Genomic DNA, 15,378 nt, shown 5'->3' on the forward strand with positions numbered 1-15,378 from the left:
TATTTTTTTATTCTTTGTAGATCTACTTTAATGTATTTAATACAAGTAAAATCATACCTGGTATATTCCAACTGATTTTCGTTGTCCACCCATGAGCCATTAGCTATGGTCTGTACGGTTTGTTGAAAGACAAATTCCCAAATACGGCGTATTTTGTAAACTTCAGAGAATTAAAATATCGCCGGTTCGGTGTTCTTATGGTCAACTGACTACGACAAACTGAGCAGAGTAGCCAAAAGAAATCACAAATTTTACAAGAATATCATCCCAGCGACCTCCCGTACATCACTGAGACGTGACGTCATATGGCTGACTGGTTCCCATTTTGGCGCTGAAACCAAAACTTGGCCCGTGAACTTCGTAAAACAATAAGTCATAATAATAAAGAAAAAAGTTAATCATCAATATACACGTTCTGTCAGGAATTTTTTTTTCTTTGCAAGTAACCTTCCTTCATGAACTTGTCAAGGGAAGACTAGACTTTAACCTAACCGCCTTTCCATGATTTCCTATAGGGCGTCGTCCTGCTACTGCTACTTACATTCCTGACAAGCAGTTCCTTATCCAATCACATAATATGCCCAAATCAACCCATTCTTTGATATCTCGATCTAGTTTCCAGCCTTTGTTGGTAAGTCTAGCCATTTTTTAGTCTCATCAGTTCATCCTTCATTTTCCTTGGCAGTGCCCTAAAGTCTCTATCGCATATGCACTACATGCATATAGCACATTACCTTTATATTTACCAGTAGCCTAGTCATCTATTTTACAGCCATGTTGAACTGTTCTTTCTTACTACTCTCCAGTCCAAACTTGGTTTCAGTTTAATACCGCGTTCACATGTTCGCTCTACCCGTATCTTTACTAAAGCTTGCCTGCATATCACAACAGGGTTCTCACTTCCGTCTTTTCCTCATTTGGTTTTGTAATACATTTGGATGATAGCCAAAATTTCTTACTCCATGCATATTTTATCTTGTGCAGTTCATGTGATACCACTCACTGTAACCTTGTTTTCATTTTACGTTTATTTTTGTCCTTTTTTTCCGTTTCACTTTTCCTAGTTATAAAAACCTCCATCTACCCCAGTTTTTGCTGTTTACTTGGCCCTCAGCAAAGGCTATAGCAAATCTTACGAGACTATTTCTACTTGCCTTTGTAGCTACATTCATTAATACTACAGTAAATCGCAAAGGGCTGGTCTTGTACTGCAGTCCTAAATTAATGTGCAAGATGTAGCTGTGATTACGAAGGGTGATGTGGCGAGCTCTGTAGGTGCCTCAAACTACCACCTAGTCACACGTCCGGACCTTCACGAAATCATATTCAACAACTTTGCCCTTTGTACTTGTCTAGCTAATACAAATACTGTATACGTGTATTTGGTCATACACTATTGTTAGCCTTCTCCCACCTCAGTAGGCCTAGTCTTCTATGGTTCTTAAATTCCTAATTTACAATTTTGCTTTACTGTCCTGTCTATGCATTTTACTATCATAATTAGCTTTGCCTTTAATACAATAACTTCTAAAATTGTTAATTCTTTTCTTCTCTAGATTTTCCCATTTTAATGTTCTCATTATTAAATACATTTAAACATGATGAAAATGCAAAGTATTCTGCATGAAAATGATGAAATAACATACATTATTCTGTATGAAAAGAATGAAATATACCTCTTCCTTTAAGAACTAAAATTTGTAGTAGTTAGTACGGGACCCCCACGAGAGCTATGTACTCTCTTAATACTTCTTTCTTTCAAGCATTCAATTATTAGTTAACCTTGTAAATAAAGGTCTATTTGTTGTACAGACAACCAAAATGATACTAAGCAACCCCAGTCACTCATGTGTGGCATCACAATATATACATTATTTGCCTATGTTCGTTATCTATTAATACTAAGCATTTTATCATGTTAACCACTAAAACAATAAAACCTACAGTCTAAGAAAACAACTAGTTCAATAGTGGAAAAAATCATCTCTTAGGGTTCCTTATTTACAAAAGGTTGTTATCGAATGTTTTGTGTGTAGTACATGATAAAAGGTTTAAATTTATATCCACAGGAAATAAAAAATGAAACGGGATTTTCCTTTGAAAATGAATTCTTAGTTGATTCGATAAATGAATGAGAAACCAATATTTATTCTTTACAGCAACTTTTCTAAACATTCACTTCTAAATTTTTGTGCTAAATTCACACAACACAGATTTTTGTGTGAACAGAATGTAATTTAAGCCTACTCATATACAATACTCATCTCTTGAGAATTTGCTCAAAACATTTGGTCCTATATATAACAGCATGCAGTAATGTTTAATTTTTGCCATGACTTTGACATTACCTTATATGCATTCAACATTTTTCTTTTGAAATTTTTACAAAATATTCATTCTACTAGCCTAACCTGATACTATAAACGTATCGGACAATATCTTATCATATTCCGTTCAACATTTTTCTTTCTCCTTGCAGAATGTGTAAAAATTTGGGAAGAAATACCAAATGTTATAATATTAAATCATAAAATTCAACAGTAAAAATGTAATTAATCTCGAAGTTCCTGGTATCTGGAAACACAAACATGTGTGTAGTATGCAAAATGCTTCTCACTAAGCAACAAACTTCTCCAGTTTTTATTTCAATAAACATTGACAATATTAAAGGGCTAATAAGGAAAAACTGCAAAAATTTTTTGCTAAACTACTAGTTGGAATATTCATTCAAGAAGACATATAGCCCATATTCTACATAAAAATTCTCATAAGATAACCATGTAATTTTCTAAGAACTATATCTTCTGTGTAAATAAAACAATTCAATATACTCACATGTTTTTACTTTTATTAACTTAATACTTAAGTTTATAAATCAGTTTATACAATTTTGATTTGCGTGGGTATGGGAGCAAAGGTAGAGGCAATGTGTGAGTGGGGTATGAGAATGTTAGTGTCGGTGGTCACGGGATAGGGAGGTAGTACGCAAACCCTCACTCTTAGTAAAGTCTATTTGAGCATAGCTGAGGGAATAGTCCTCCTCCCCAACTGTACACTCCTGGGTAGCAGCAGGAGTTCCAGAAGCTTGAGTTGAGTTGCCACTGGCAGTCCTACGACTAGCTCGGGGGGATGGCATGACTCCTTCACATCGAGCTGGACCTAGGTCTAAAGAAACATAATTCAGACCACTATCACCACTACCACTACTAACAGTGACTGAAGATTGCTGACTGGAGGATAATGATGATGAAGCACTTGTTGAAGATGCAGAATCAGACTGGGTATCTTGAAAACGCAATCCTAAGGTTAAGCCACTTTCCCGTCGCCCTAAACCCACATTCACTACTGTACATGTTGAAGATGCAGATGAGAGGCCCCCTTCACTTAATGATGATACAGAAGAAACTGACCCACCCAAAGTAGGCGAAGTTGGCGGCGAATAAGATACTGGCGAAGAGCAAGCAGATGCTGCTCGACCACTATTTCCCTGTCCCCCGGAACCAACCCTGGGCTCTGACAACTGTTTCTTAACACGTATTTCACCACCAACAGCACTTCCTTCAGGGGCACCTGGGCCACTGTGACTTCGACAACGTTCACTTACACTAATACCTCCTGGGATTACACTAGTACCTCCAGAGCCTCCCAAATTTAGCCGATCTAAATTTGCAGTTAGACTAGGGTCAGGACGGCCACCAAGCAAAGCTGGAGGAATGTCTGGACGACGAGTAACAACTCTTGGAGATGTAGGTTTGGGAGATGATGTCCCAATAGTCATTAGCTGATAGCCACTTTCTGCATCACCATCATCACTACCACTAGCACTTAATCTCTTGCTTTCTCTTTGATTCTGTTCCCTCTGACCAGTGTAACCAAGACTGGGACTTTTCTTTATATCAATTTTCAGACCACTGGTGTTTTTACTATTGGAAGATGTCATGCTTGGAGTAGTAACAGACTGTGGAGACAGATGAGAAGACTGAGTATTTGACTCTGAACGACGTCCACCTGGGCACATATTTACATAATCATGTGATGAAGATGACGACGATTGCTGTGCTTCAGATTCTGAAAGTCTACTAGTAGATACTGGAGATATGTTCATATATTCCGCTGACCCAGAGCCACTGGATATTTTTCTCTGCTTTTTCTCAATATTAAGGTTTAAGTTCTTTTCAGTAGTACCCGATCCCAAAACTAAATTCACATAGGCTCCCATGTCCCCACTATTACTGTCTGACTGGTGTGGCTGTTGTTGACTATTGGTTGTTACAGTATGACTAATAGATTCTACTCCAACATTTGCTTGCTTATCTTCTGATTTCACATCTGTTACCTGAGATACTTCAAATATGCCAGACGATCGCTTGGAACTCAATTTTCCACTTTGCTCACCATTATTAGGAACTGTTTGGGTAGAGATAGGGGATTCTACACTATCTGCTGATATGGCACTTTCTTCTGATTCCCTGCTAGATTCTTCAATACAGTTTGTGCCAAAGCCTGAACCAAGACTAGGCACCCCAGAATTATCTTTAGATACAGAATCTTTGATATTTTCTTTACCATCTCTGTTTTTGGAGCGTGTTAGACTTGAAAACGGACTAGGAGTTCCCCGACTGGACTTGGGCAGTGGACTGCCAGTTGGAGAGAGGGGAGTTTTAGGGGGAGTACCTGAGGAATTTTTACGGCCTAGGAAAGTGGACCAGTGTGATAAAGGACTTGTACCTTTCCTACTACTTTCTTGGGTTACTTCACCATCTCCTTTTACAATAACTGCTATCGGATCTGATTTTTTCCGCTTACTATCTTTAAATGACTTTCTTTTTGTATTTTTCTGCCCCTTCTTCTTCTTCTCTCCATCATGTGACTGGGAAGCTGAATCAACACTACTACGTAAATCTACAGGCATATACTCGTCCAACTGAGAACAAGTGTCTTGGGAAGACATTGGAATAAAAGTGGACGAAATTTTTCTGACTCTAGCACCAATGAAAGATGAGCTGTTTGAGAGTGTGGAAGATGAGGATATTGGGGTTAGAGGGCCTATCCCCTTTCCCTGACTCATATCCACATAACCCTCATGTGGCGTGGAGGTACTCAAGGAAGAAACAATTCGATCGCTACTTCTTGACATATCCATGTAAGAATCTGTAAAGGGCTGTCTATTTATGGGTTCCTTGCTGGTCATGTCCAGGTACTCGGTTGTGGAAGATTGTGAGAGAGAGATCGCTGGTTTCATGGGAAGGTAACCGTTGTTCGATTCAGTGCTGCGACGAGGACTTGGGTTGGTTTCTAATTCAAAATAATTCTTCCGATTGGGAATTTCAATACCTTTCCCAGAGGATTCACTTTCAGATTTTTTCTTATCTCGTTTTATTGAATCAAATACAGAGGATTTACCATTGCCTGATGACTTTGAGTTAGAGCGATGTCTCTGACCAGTTATGGTTCTTCTGAAGCTTTCTATACTGCTGCTCTTCTTTTCCTTGTCAGATGTTATGCTGTCACAGCTTTTATTTCTGGTGAAGTCAAATTCCATTAGATCACTTCGCTCCTGATTGCGAGTCTGCAGGAAGCCACGGAAAAAGGTGCCAGGTGTCCCGGACCAAGAGTTGGAAATTGGCGAAGACCCCAAGATGGGAGCACTGTCAAGAAAATTATTTATATCAGTAAAAATTGTGTCATAAAATATGTATACAATTCAATAAAATTAAATCTGGTAAGACAGAAAAAAATTTTCTTTAACTAAACATTATTAAGCATCAACAAAAATAATTATATAAACTTAAATAGCCAGCATAACAGTCCCTCCCAAAATGAACATTAACTCAGGCCAATGTTATTCACTTGAAATTTCTTTTTACATTTAGAATGCCATGGAATTAAAATTCTGAAATTAAGACATCTGTGTAAAGAGAATTTTACCATATCGATTAGCTACAAGTAAATCAAATTCTCATAGAGCCAGATTAACAAAAATGAGTCAACCATCATGATTAACTGATCCCAATACCTCGGAGGACAACTTCAAACATGAAAATGGACACCTTGTGAAATTCTACATTGCTCTCTCTTATGACTGTAAATATCATATCCTTTAAATGCATACATCATCTTAGTGTGGTACTAAACAACTTTCAATAAAAAACCTAAATTAAATATAATTATTCTATTAGAAGCTTAAGCATTTCCTAAGCAAAGTATTTCATACCTAAATATAAAGTATCAACAGCCATGCATCATGATGTTATATCATACTAAACCTTAGTTAACATGCAACATTTTTGTGACTCACTTTCAGCAATAATAAGTGATTTATGACTGCTTTTCTATAAGTTTTTTTCTCTGAGCATGCTACAAAGGTTGAATTCCTGCCATTAAGTGCATGGTTCTTATTATTATTATTATTATTATTATTATTATTATTATTATTATTATTATTATTAACAACCAGAATAAGCAAAAATTCACAAGGGAAAGTTTTGACTGCATGTGTTGTATAAGCAAGTCTTGACTAAATATAGAATGTTCTTTTGAAAAAAAAAAAGACGGTAGAAAAAAAGAAAACCTTTAAAATATTTTAACTGAAAATTGCACATAGTATATACTTTATGCACTATATAAATTAGCTGCAAAACAAGTGCAAAACCTGAGATGGTGCAAGTGCTTTAAAATAATGTAGAATCATCAATAATACTGCCATGAAAACCATTCCTCAGTTTTACATTAAAAGAAATGGATGACTTCTGAACTGGGCACTTTTACTTTCTGGTTATGGTCTAAAATGTAATTATCACCAGATAATTACTTAATACTAGTATTAAGTAAAAATATAGTAAATTTAGGATAATTTCCAGTAACTGAAAGAGCATTTAATGAATATTAACTTATTACTGTTATTAAATACGTACTCAACATTTTCAGGATAAAGAATAAATATATCCTCAATTAGAGACTTTCCAATAAACTATAGACACACAGATTCACGCACATTGCCATATTTGTACATTTTGTCTGATTGAATGGGTTTCAATGTTTTAACCATATTAATATAAATACATACTGCACTTTGTATATATCTTCTGACTGAATGGACCTCAACACTTTAATCATATATTACATTTAAAAACAGCTACATTCCTCAAATTTTTAATCCATGTAAGCTGAATAGAAACTGATTTTTTACACCTTTGCCATTTAAACTTACTTAAAGGACCTTTGACATTTGAACTTAATGGGCAAACATTTTCAGCAAAAATTTCTGGTTGCCAAAATTCAGTCTTCTTGTTAATTATAACTGCAAACTGCATCACTGGCAAAATCTGTGATTGGCTGGTAGGCTAACAAAATAGTATTTAAAGTTAAAAGAACGAGGAATGTATTCAAATTGGTTTCCTTATTTATGTTAATTTACCTATATACATATACAGTATGTGTATGTGATGCTAGGCTTCTTTTGGATTTACAAGATGCTAAGAACACAAAATACATCTCAACTCAAATCCTATTCACACACCAAATTAAGTACTATAGGGAACACTACAAGTTACTGAAAAGAAGGAACACATCACCATGAAATGCATTTTCATTTTCATGGAACAATAATTCACATACTGACAAACTTTTTAAAATAATGTAACTGTCAGTGCAGCATCTGAACACTATGGGCTACCACCCAAGTAGCTTTCAAAACCTTTTTTATAGAAATTAATTAGTGATGTAAATACTCTAAAGCCTTAGGGTTACCTAACAGTTGTATTACTATAATCTTTGAACAGTTCTCTACAATTGTTAAGAATAATTTTTTAGATAAGTCACACATAGGTATGGCTTAAAAGAAGAGTATGGGATAATAAGTCTCTGAAAGGAAAGGATTCAGAACATCAAGACTGTGGAGAAAAGATTGGATTTGAAAGGAGCACAGTATATCAAAACAGTTGAAAAGAGGGGAATAATGAAGCGTATAAAACAAAACTAGAAGATGCTGACATTGCACACAAACCAATACAGCAAAATAGTATCTGAAGGCATCAGAAGAGCTTTTAGGAAAATGGAAAAGCTAATGACCACCAAGAAAACACATTAAACAGTTGGAAAACTAATCAATGATGACAAGATCAATTTACTATATAAAAAAAAACTGAAAAAGGAGGAGTGAGAGAGAGGGGACTGTGGGAAAGACAGCAACAATATTAAACAAATGAAAGGTAAACAAATGAGACGGATACACAACGCAGACCTAGTACTATCAAGGAATGATTGCTCGAGCATGATGACAATACAGGAGATGCTTGGGAAACGGTCAAGACAACTGCTAAAACAGTCATCACCCACAGAAAAGTAAATTATCTATGAATACTGAGATGGCATTAAAAGGATACCAAGACATGTAACTAAATAAACATTGTGTCCATAGTATATGCCAAATGACTCATTAACCCTGTGCTACTATGCACTATGAATGTATCATAACTCAGGGTCTAGAATTTAGAGTAAAAAGTACAACAAAGAATTAGATGAATGCTTGTCTATTTAGGAAACAGATATGAGTACTTGGTTGTTAAGTTACAGATGGAGTATTATCCATAGAAGCTGCTATAGCTACATAATTATTTTTCTGGCTCCTTGGGACTAGATTTTTGCCAGACTACTGGTTATAGCTGGCCTTTGAAGATAAGACGAGGGTGCTTCAATGATACAGATCTAGCTTGCTTATTATAAATCTTCTGTCTCCATATTACAGCTGACTGCTAAAATTACATAAATATTACTTGCATGAGAAAAAGTTAGGGCCACTTCTAAGTGGTACAGTGCAAGACCTCTTATCACCACTATGTATTGTTCTTTTAAACTAGCCATAGCGTATGTATATATTTGGAGATGCTATCTGTATACCAGTACTACGCAGTTCAGCGGTCTTCCACCAGGGGGACGCTGCAGAGCCTTGAAAGGTCTGATAACCACACAAATTGAACAGGGCTTAGTGCGATTGTGATAGTTTTGTTTTATCTCTAATGTTAAAACGAGTGAGTGTTTAGGGTTTGGTGAATGTTTAGTGTGTAAGTATTCAGTGACTATGGTTTAGTGAATGTTTAGTGTATAGGTATTCAGTGAGTGTCTATGGTTTAGTGAATGTTTAGTGTGTAGGTATTCAGTGAGTGTCTATGGTTTAGTGAATGTTTGTTGAGTGTTTATTGCATAGTGAGTACTTCATGAATGTTTGGCGAGTGTTTAGTGCATAGTGAGCACTTCGTGAATAGTATTTAGAATACTGTATAGTGAGTGCTAAGTGAGTACTATATTAGTGTTTAATGAATGTTTAGGATTAAGAGAGTGTTTAATGATTGCTTAGTTAGTGTTTTGTGTATAGTGAGCACTTAGTGAATGCTTAGTGTATAGTGAGTACTTAGTAAATGTTTAGTTTTAACCCTTATTGGACGAACATGCTCACTTGAGTAGCAATAACAGGTTTTGGCTGGTGGACAGTGTCACTCCCGGTGAGTAACAATATTATGCACCATTGATTTGGGGGATCAGGCAGGAAAGCAGTGCCATTACTTCTACAGCTCGTAAATTCACTAATGGCAACTTTTAGACTGGATAAAATTAACTGGGCTGTTCATGAGAGAGTTAATTGGAATCTTGGCTTCAAGGGAGCAAGTAATGCCTCTGTCTTACATGATGTCTTTTTATAAATTTGCTCATAAATATACCAAGGGGTTGGTTTTATTTTTTATTTTTTATGATAGTATGTCAATTATTATTGTATTTTGCAAATAAAAGTGCAAAGAAACGTTAGAAAAGAAATACTATATGGTAATCCAAAAATGTTACTGCATCTTCATTCTTCGTAAATTTATGTAGTAAATATTTTCCAAGAATTACTATGTTCAGGATTTGTTACAGTAGTTATTTCTTATCTGTTTTGATATTGTTTGAGCTGTAATTAGAATTTTACAAAATAAAATAAAAGTCTAAATTGGCAAAATTTACAATTGTGTTGTAAAAGAAGCCCCACAAAGAAGCTGTAAATAGTCAATTTCAACTTCTTGTGGAAGGTAAGGAAATTTATTTAGAATTTTCATATCTTTCTCTTTCCACTGATGTGTTTTTTCTTAAATAAACTGACCTCACAGTTTTGTTGGCCTTAAGTGTTCCATACTGATTTTTTACCCCGTCTCTTAAGGGTTAATGAATGTTTAGGATTAAGTGAGTGTATAGTGAATGCTTACTGAATATTTAGTGATTGGTTAGTGTTTTATGAGCATTTAATGTATACTAGTTAGTGTTGAGTATTCAGTGAGTGTTTAGTGCTAGTGAGTGTGAGTGAGTGTTTAGTGCTAGTGAGTGTGAGTGTTTAGTGAGTGTATAATAAGTGTGAGCATTTAATGAGCGTAAGTTTATAGTGAGTGTTTAATGATTGTACATTACTTTCTACTTAGTGTTTAGTGACTGTACACAAAGTGTGTTTACTGATTGTAACATTACTTTCTAGTTAGTGTTTAGTGACTGTACGCAAAGAGTGTTTAATGATTGTACATTACTTTCTAGTTAGTGTTTAGTGACTGTACATAAAGAGAGTGTTTAATGATTGTACATTACTTTCTAGTTAGTGTTTACTGACTGTACGCAGAGAGAGAGTTTAATGATTGTACATTTCTTTCTAGTTAGTGTTTAGTGACTGTACGCAAAGAAAATCCTGTAATTTACAGGAACAATTTATTCTAGCCATTGCTTAGATTCAAGAGTGGATGCTTAGGCTTTGACCACACTGGTTGGAGTGCTTAGGTCAACCTGTTTTTATAGGGTAATTTTTCTCCAATAAAATAATATTAATAATAATATTAAAGACATTATTAAAAGTAATATTAACAAATAAAATAATGATGATAAAAAATATTAACAATAATAATATGTAGTAAATATTTGAGTTATATGGATTAGAATGCAAAATTCTGTACTTCAACTACAACAAGGAAAAAGCAAAAGCTGCCATAGTACTTCGTCTCTACAGTATAGTGGTACTATGAACTGGACCAAGACCTTTCAATATGGCCACACAAGGTAACACGCTCGGCAAATGATCGCCACTCCATGTTATTGACGTACATGACATTAGCAAAGTAATGCCCTTGAGAGAGTTCCAAGAGATTACGTACCATTATTGATTGTTTATGGTAATTTTCAACTTTTTGGCAATTACTACTCATTTTTAAATTATTTCTTTTGGTGCATACTAAAGGCATACAGAATACATAGCACTGTTTTTTGAGTATTTGCATATAAAAACAGGAGATTCTCAATGCTCAAAATTTACAAGAGCATATAACAAAGGGAGGGGGTAGCCCCATGCTTGGTGATGGGACATGCCCATGCCTTATGAGACAGAAAATTTCTGTCTTTTGAGCATGACTGTGAAGCAGGTATTGAGACTTCTCTAAAGAAAAATAACAAGCTGGACACATGGAGAACAATAATCCAAGTAGTACAGGCAAATAAAGAGTACTCGATTAGTACAGCAAGCAAAATTTACAATGCTTGTATAAGGCCTGTCATACTTTATGCAGCAGACATATGAACACTTCCAAATAAAATGGAAACTTTAATACATATTCATGGCAGGAATACGGTGGGATCAGCCAAAATGTACAATGCTTGTTTAAGACCTGTCATACTTTATGCAGCAGATATGCACACCTCCAAAGAAAATGGAGACTTTAATACATTTTCATGGCAGGAATATAGTGGAATCATCATATTAGTAATGAAGTTATTAAAGAGATGTGATACCCAACAGCTAGAAATTAAGACAAGAGGTGTCAGACATCTCATGATAAGTGCTAGGGAACAGTTAGCCAGAAAGGTATTAAATTTGGAAGAAAAGTTGTAGGACAAAGACTAGTAGGAATACACAAGCATACTAAGTGCAATAAAAAAACATACATGAAGATATGGAGCAATACAAATTGGACAAAAGCACATCCAACCCAGTTCATGATCATAAGTTTCACTGATCAAAAAACTCCACTCTCTTGTCCTGATATGAATGATAAAAGGGACCAGCATTTGTACCCTTCCAAGAGAGGTTAAAACAACTGGCTATCAATTTCTTAATCTAGGGTCACCATCTTGCATATCAGTGAACAACTTCCCATAATTAAGCAGAACACTAAAAACCCCTAATAATGTATTTTCTCTAGTTAGGTAAATGAACAATTGCTCTGTGACAAAAATGATAAAAACAGGTTTTGATGTAGGGAAAACCTACAACTGGCGGCCGCTATAAGTCCTAAAAGAGAAGGAGCTCCATAGGACTTGCATGGTTGGGGTTGTCTTCTACAACTTAAAATGCAGTGGAAGTCCTCCTCTTGGGGTACAATATAAATCAAAATGGGATAGGGTTTCTTAATAGGAACAAGTCCCACCTTACATCCAGCAGACTTTTTCTGAGGCTGGGACTTTGTTGACCTACTCTTTGCACTCTAATCAGAATAAGGAAGGTCTTAGTAGATTCTTTGCACAAGCCAGCTTTTCCAGACAACAACTGGAACAAAGCCTGGGCCTGTTACAGTTAGGGTTCATAATAGATCTAATCCTGAGATTGTGACAGTAGGTTTAACAAAGCTGCTCTCACATGCAAGAAAAGGCTTTATGATCACCTTCATCTGAGATTGGGAAGATACTCTGTCTAAGGACCTGGAAGGAGTCTCTGGCAAACACGCCAGCCTGACTCCACCATTCATATGAGTGATAATACATACAATGCCTCCTTGATAGGTTGGGGAGGCTATTGGAAGGATTGTCAGTTAGGGGGAAGATGGTCACTTGCTCTGAGGGATTGTTATACCAGCTTCCTGGGGCTACTGGTTGTTTTTCACCTCAGAAAATTGCAACCTCCAAAAGGAACTCACATTTTGTTGATCCTAGCCAATATGATTGCAATGTCTTCTATAAAGAGGTTAGGCTCATGCTGAGCTCCTCTCAAGTTAGTAATTGCTAACATGCTTCCACAATCAAGAAATGGACCAGTTTGCCATATGCGAACTTCCATTAACTGTAATAGGCCCAAACCCCATTCCAATCATCGTCTGGAAAAGCTGGGCTGTGCACGCAATGTACTGTCCTTCATTATTCTGGTTTGAGTGCTTTGAGAAGAGACAACTGGCTGCAAAGAGCAGGCCAACAAAGCACCAGCCTCAGAAAGTCTGCTGGATGTAAGGTGGGACTTGTTCCTATTAAGAAACCTTTTGACTGGAGTCTGTCAACTACCACCCTCAGGTTTCGTCAGCACTCTTCTTTGGTGGCTCCCCAGATTAGTCAATCATCTACTAGGTAAGCCACCCCTTAAAATCCTTCATGCCTAAGATCCCATAAAATAGGTAGAGTATAAAGAAAAATCTATGCAACAAGATGTTTGTTCAAATTTGATGGGTCAAGGATTATTCTGTGTTCAGAGGAATGCTTCTTCAGGACACTGAAGAGAGGTGGCAAATAAAACTATCTTTCTCTCTGGTTTTTGGAAAAAATTACAAATTTTGAATCAATTTGTATTACCACAGCTAACAAACCTTCGGTCTTAACACTAGGATAATCTTCTTGCACCAGCTGGAAACCGGTTAAAAACAATCAAAAGATTAAAAAGCAAGGAATATTTGGCATCTGGCAAGTTATGCATATACGAGGTGGAAGCTGGTCACCGATCAGGCATAAAACCCTGTGACATGTCAGTCTTTCTTTGACCACCTTGGAGAGTAGTCACTTGTGCTCTACTTCCCAAGCAGGTTGCCTTGTTTACCTATGATTTCTTGTTTCAGTGTGTTTGTGTGTGTGCCTTGTTGATTATCATGGAGTCCTCCAATTCTTCTAGGCCTTGGCAATGCATGTGCCCAGGCATTCAGGGATTTCTGTGCTCCAGGTTTTTGGCTGCTACCATTACGGATCTCCATACTACATGCAGTAGGTGTCGATCTAATTTTTGTACCATTACTAATCCTTGCCCACAATGTCGTTCCTGGCCTGTGTTGCAGTGGAGGGCGTTCTACAAGAAGAGGGAGCATCATAAGAGTATCCACTTGTCCTTCTTGTGAGGGTTTTTCACCTTCTCATTTGGATGGTTCTGTATCCCCTTCTTCCACAGGCATTCCCTCTGCGTCAGTTGTATTGCTGTCTCCTTCCTTTTCTTCCTTTGATGCGTCGCTGGAAGTATCGGGAGTTGCACAGGAAGAGATTACGTATGTTTAACGTTGCCGTCTCTCCCACAGGATATAATGTCTTTCCCAAGAGGAAGGAGGCTTCACCTTCTGCTGACTTTATTTCAGATTCTGAATCAAACAAGATGGCAGCAATTTGGGTGTCTCAAGGCCTATGGGGTGCCCCTCTTTGGATGCTTATTCTCGCATTTCTTGGCTGCTCATACCCCACCTGCAGGCCCCCTGGCAGTCCCCCCCCCCCCCCCCCCCCCCCCCCACCTCTAGGTAGGCCTACACTACTTTGGCACTCGTGTGCTGCCTCCTAGCGGGACGCCTTTGTCAACATCGACGCTTACTGGGTTGCCCTTTATCACTCCACCAGTGAGGCCATCGACCAGCACTACCATTTGAGATGTCGTGACATCACTCCCAGCATCCTCTCAGCCTATGACGTAGCAGCGGTGGTGTCTCTACCTCCTGTTGTTGTGATGTTATCTCCATCTTCGCCTATGATGTCATCACAACCTCTCGCTGAGCCATCGGAGACGTTGTATCAAGCTATGGTCGAGAGGCTTGACTCTTCTTTGAGAGAAGTCTTCTGCTCTCTCTGGCAAGAAGAGTCATAGATGGAGTGATTCTTCTTTTCATCCTTCTAGCAAGAGATGTGTTAGAGGGAATAAGTTCTCTCCTCCATCTCCTCCTCCCCCTCGTTGCCCTCGAGTCAAAAGGAGAATTATGAACTTTGTGACATCGTCTTCTGCAAGTGAGAGGAGTGCTTTGCCAACTTCTCTATATGTCCGTGTCTCTCCCTTACACGTAGATGTAAAGATTATAAGGCTCTGATTATTATTAAGAGGTTGAAGGTGGCTGCTACAACAGTGTCTCCTGCACCTTCCAAGGCTTCTTATCTCTGCACATGTTGTGGTCGACAGACAAGAACGCGAGGCGACTGGTCCGCAGATGTGTTTTTTGTTTGCCTTACAAAGACCGGGAACTTAGGAATCAGTCTCCTTCAGGAAGTTCGCTTCAGCATTGTTCCGTCTCGAGACCGTGCTCATTTGTCGTCGCACGGCCGTGTACTGACTCGTTGTACGTCCATGTACGTAATTCATCCCGCAAATGTGTACGTGGTTTGTCGCACAAGCACATACACGGTCTGGCTCGAGACCGAGTACAGGTTTCTTCC

General features: G+C 37.5%; 1 protein-coding gene across 14 annotated transcripts in view; it reads right to left on the reverse strand.

Annotated features, from left to right (window-relative positions):
* Nucleotides 1-2,826: 2,826 nt before the first annotated feature.
* The window catches only part of LOC135206707 (insulin receptor substrate 1-B-like), a 177,834-nt gene continuing 165,282 nt past the window's right edge, over nt 2,827-15,378 (reverse strand). For all 14 annotated transcript variants that reach the window (XM_064238135.1, XM_064238136.1, XM_064238138.1 and 11 more), the window contains one exon: nt 2,827-5,648. In XM_064238135.1, the coding sequence (XP_064094205.1) occupies nt 2,951-5,648 (2,698 nt within the window). In that variant the 3' untranslated portion in view covers nt 2,827-2,950. The remainder of the gene's footprint in view (nt 5,649-15,378) is intronic.

Source organism: Macrobrachium nipponense, chromosome 31 (genome assembly GCF_015104395.2).
Source record: "Macrobrachium nipponense isolate FS-2020 chromosome 31, ASM1510439v2, whole genome shotgun sequence".
Classification (NCBI taxonomy): domain Eukaryota; kingdom Metazoa; phylum Arthropoda; class Malacostraca; order Decapoda; family Palaemonidae; genus Macrobrachium; species Macrobrachium nipponense.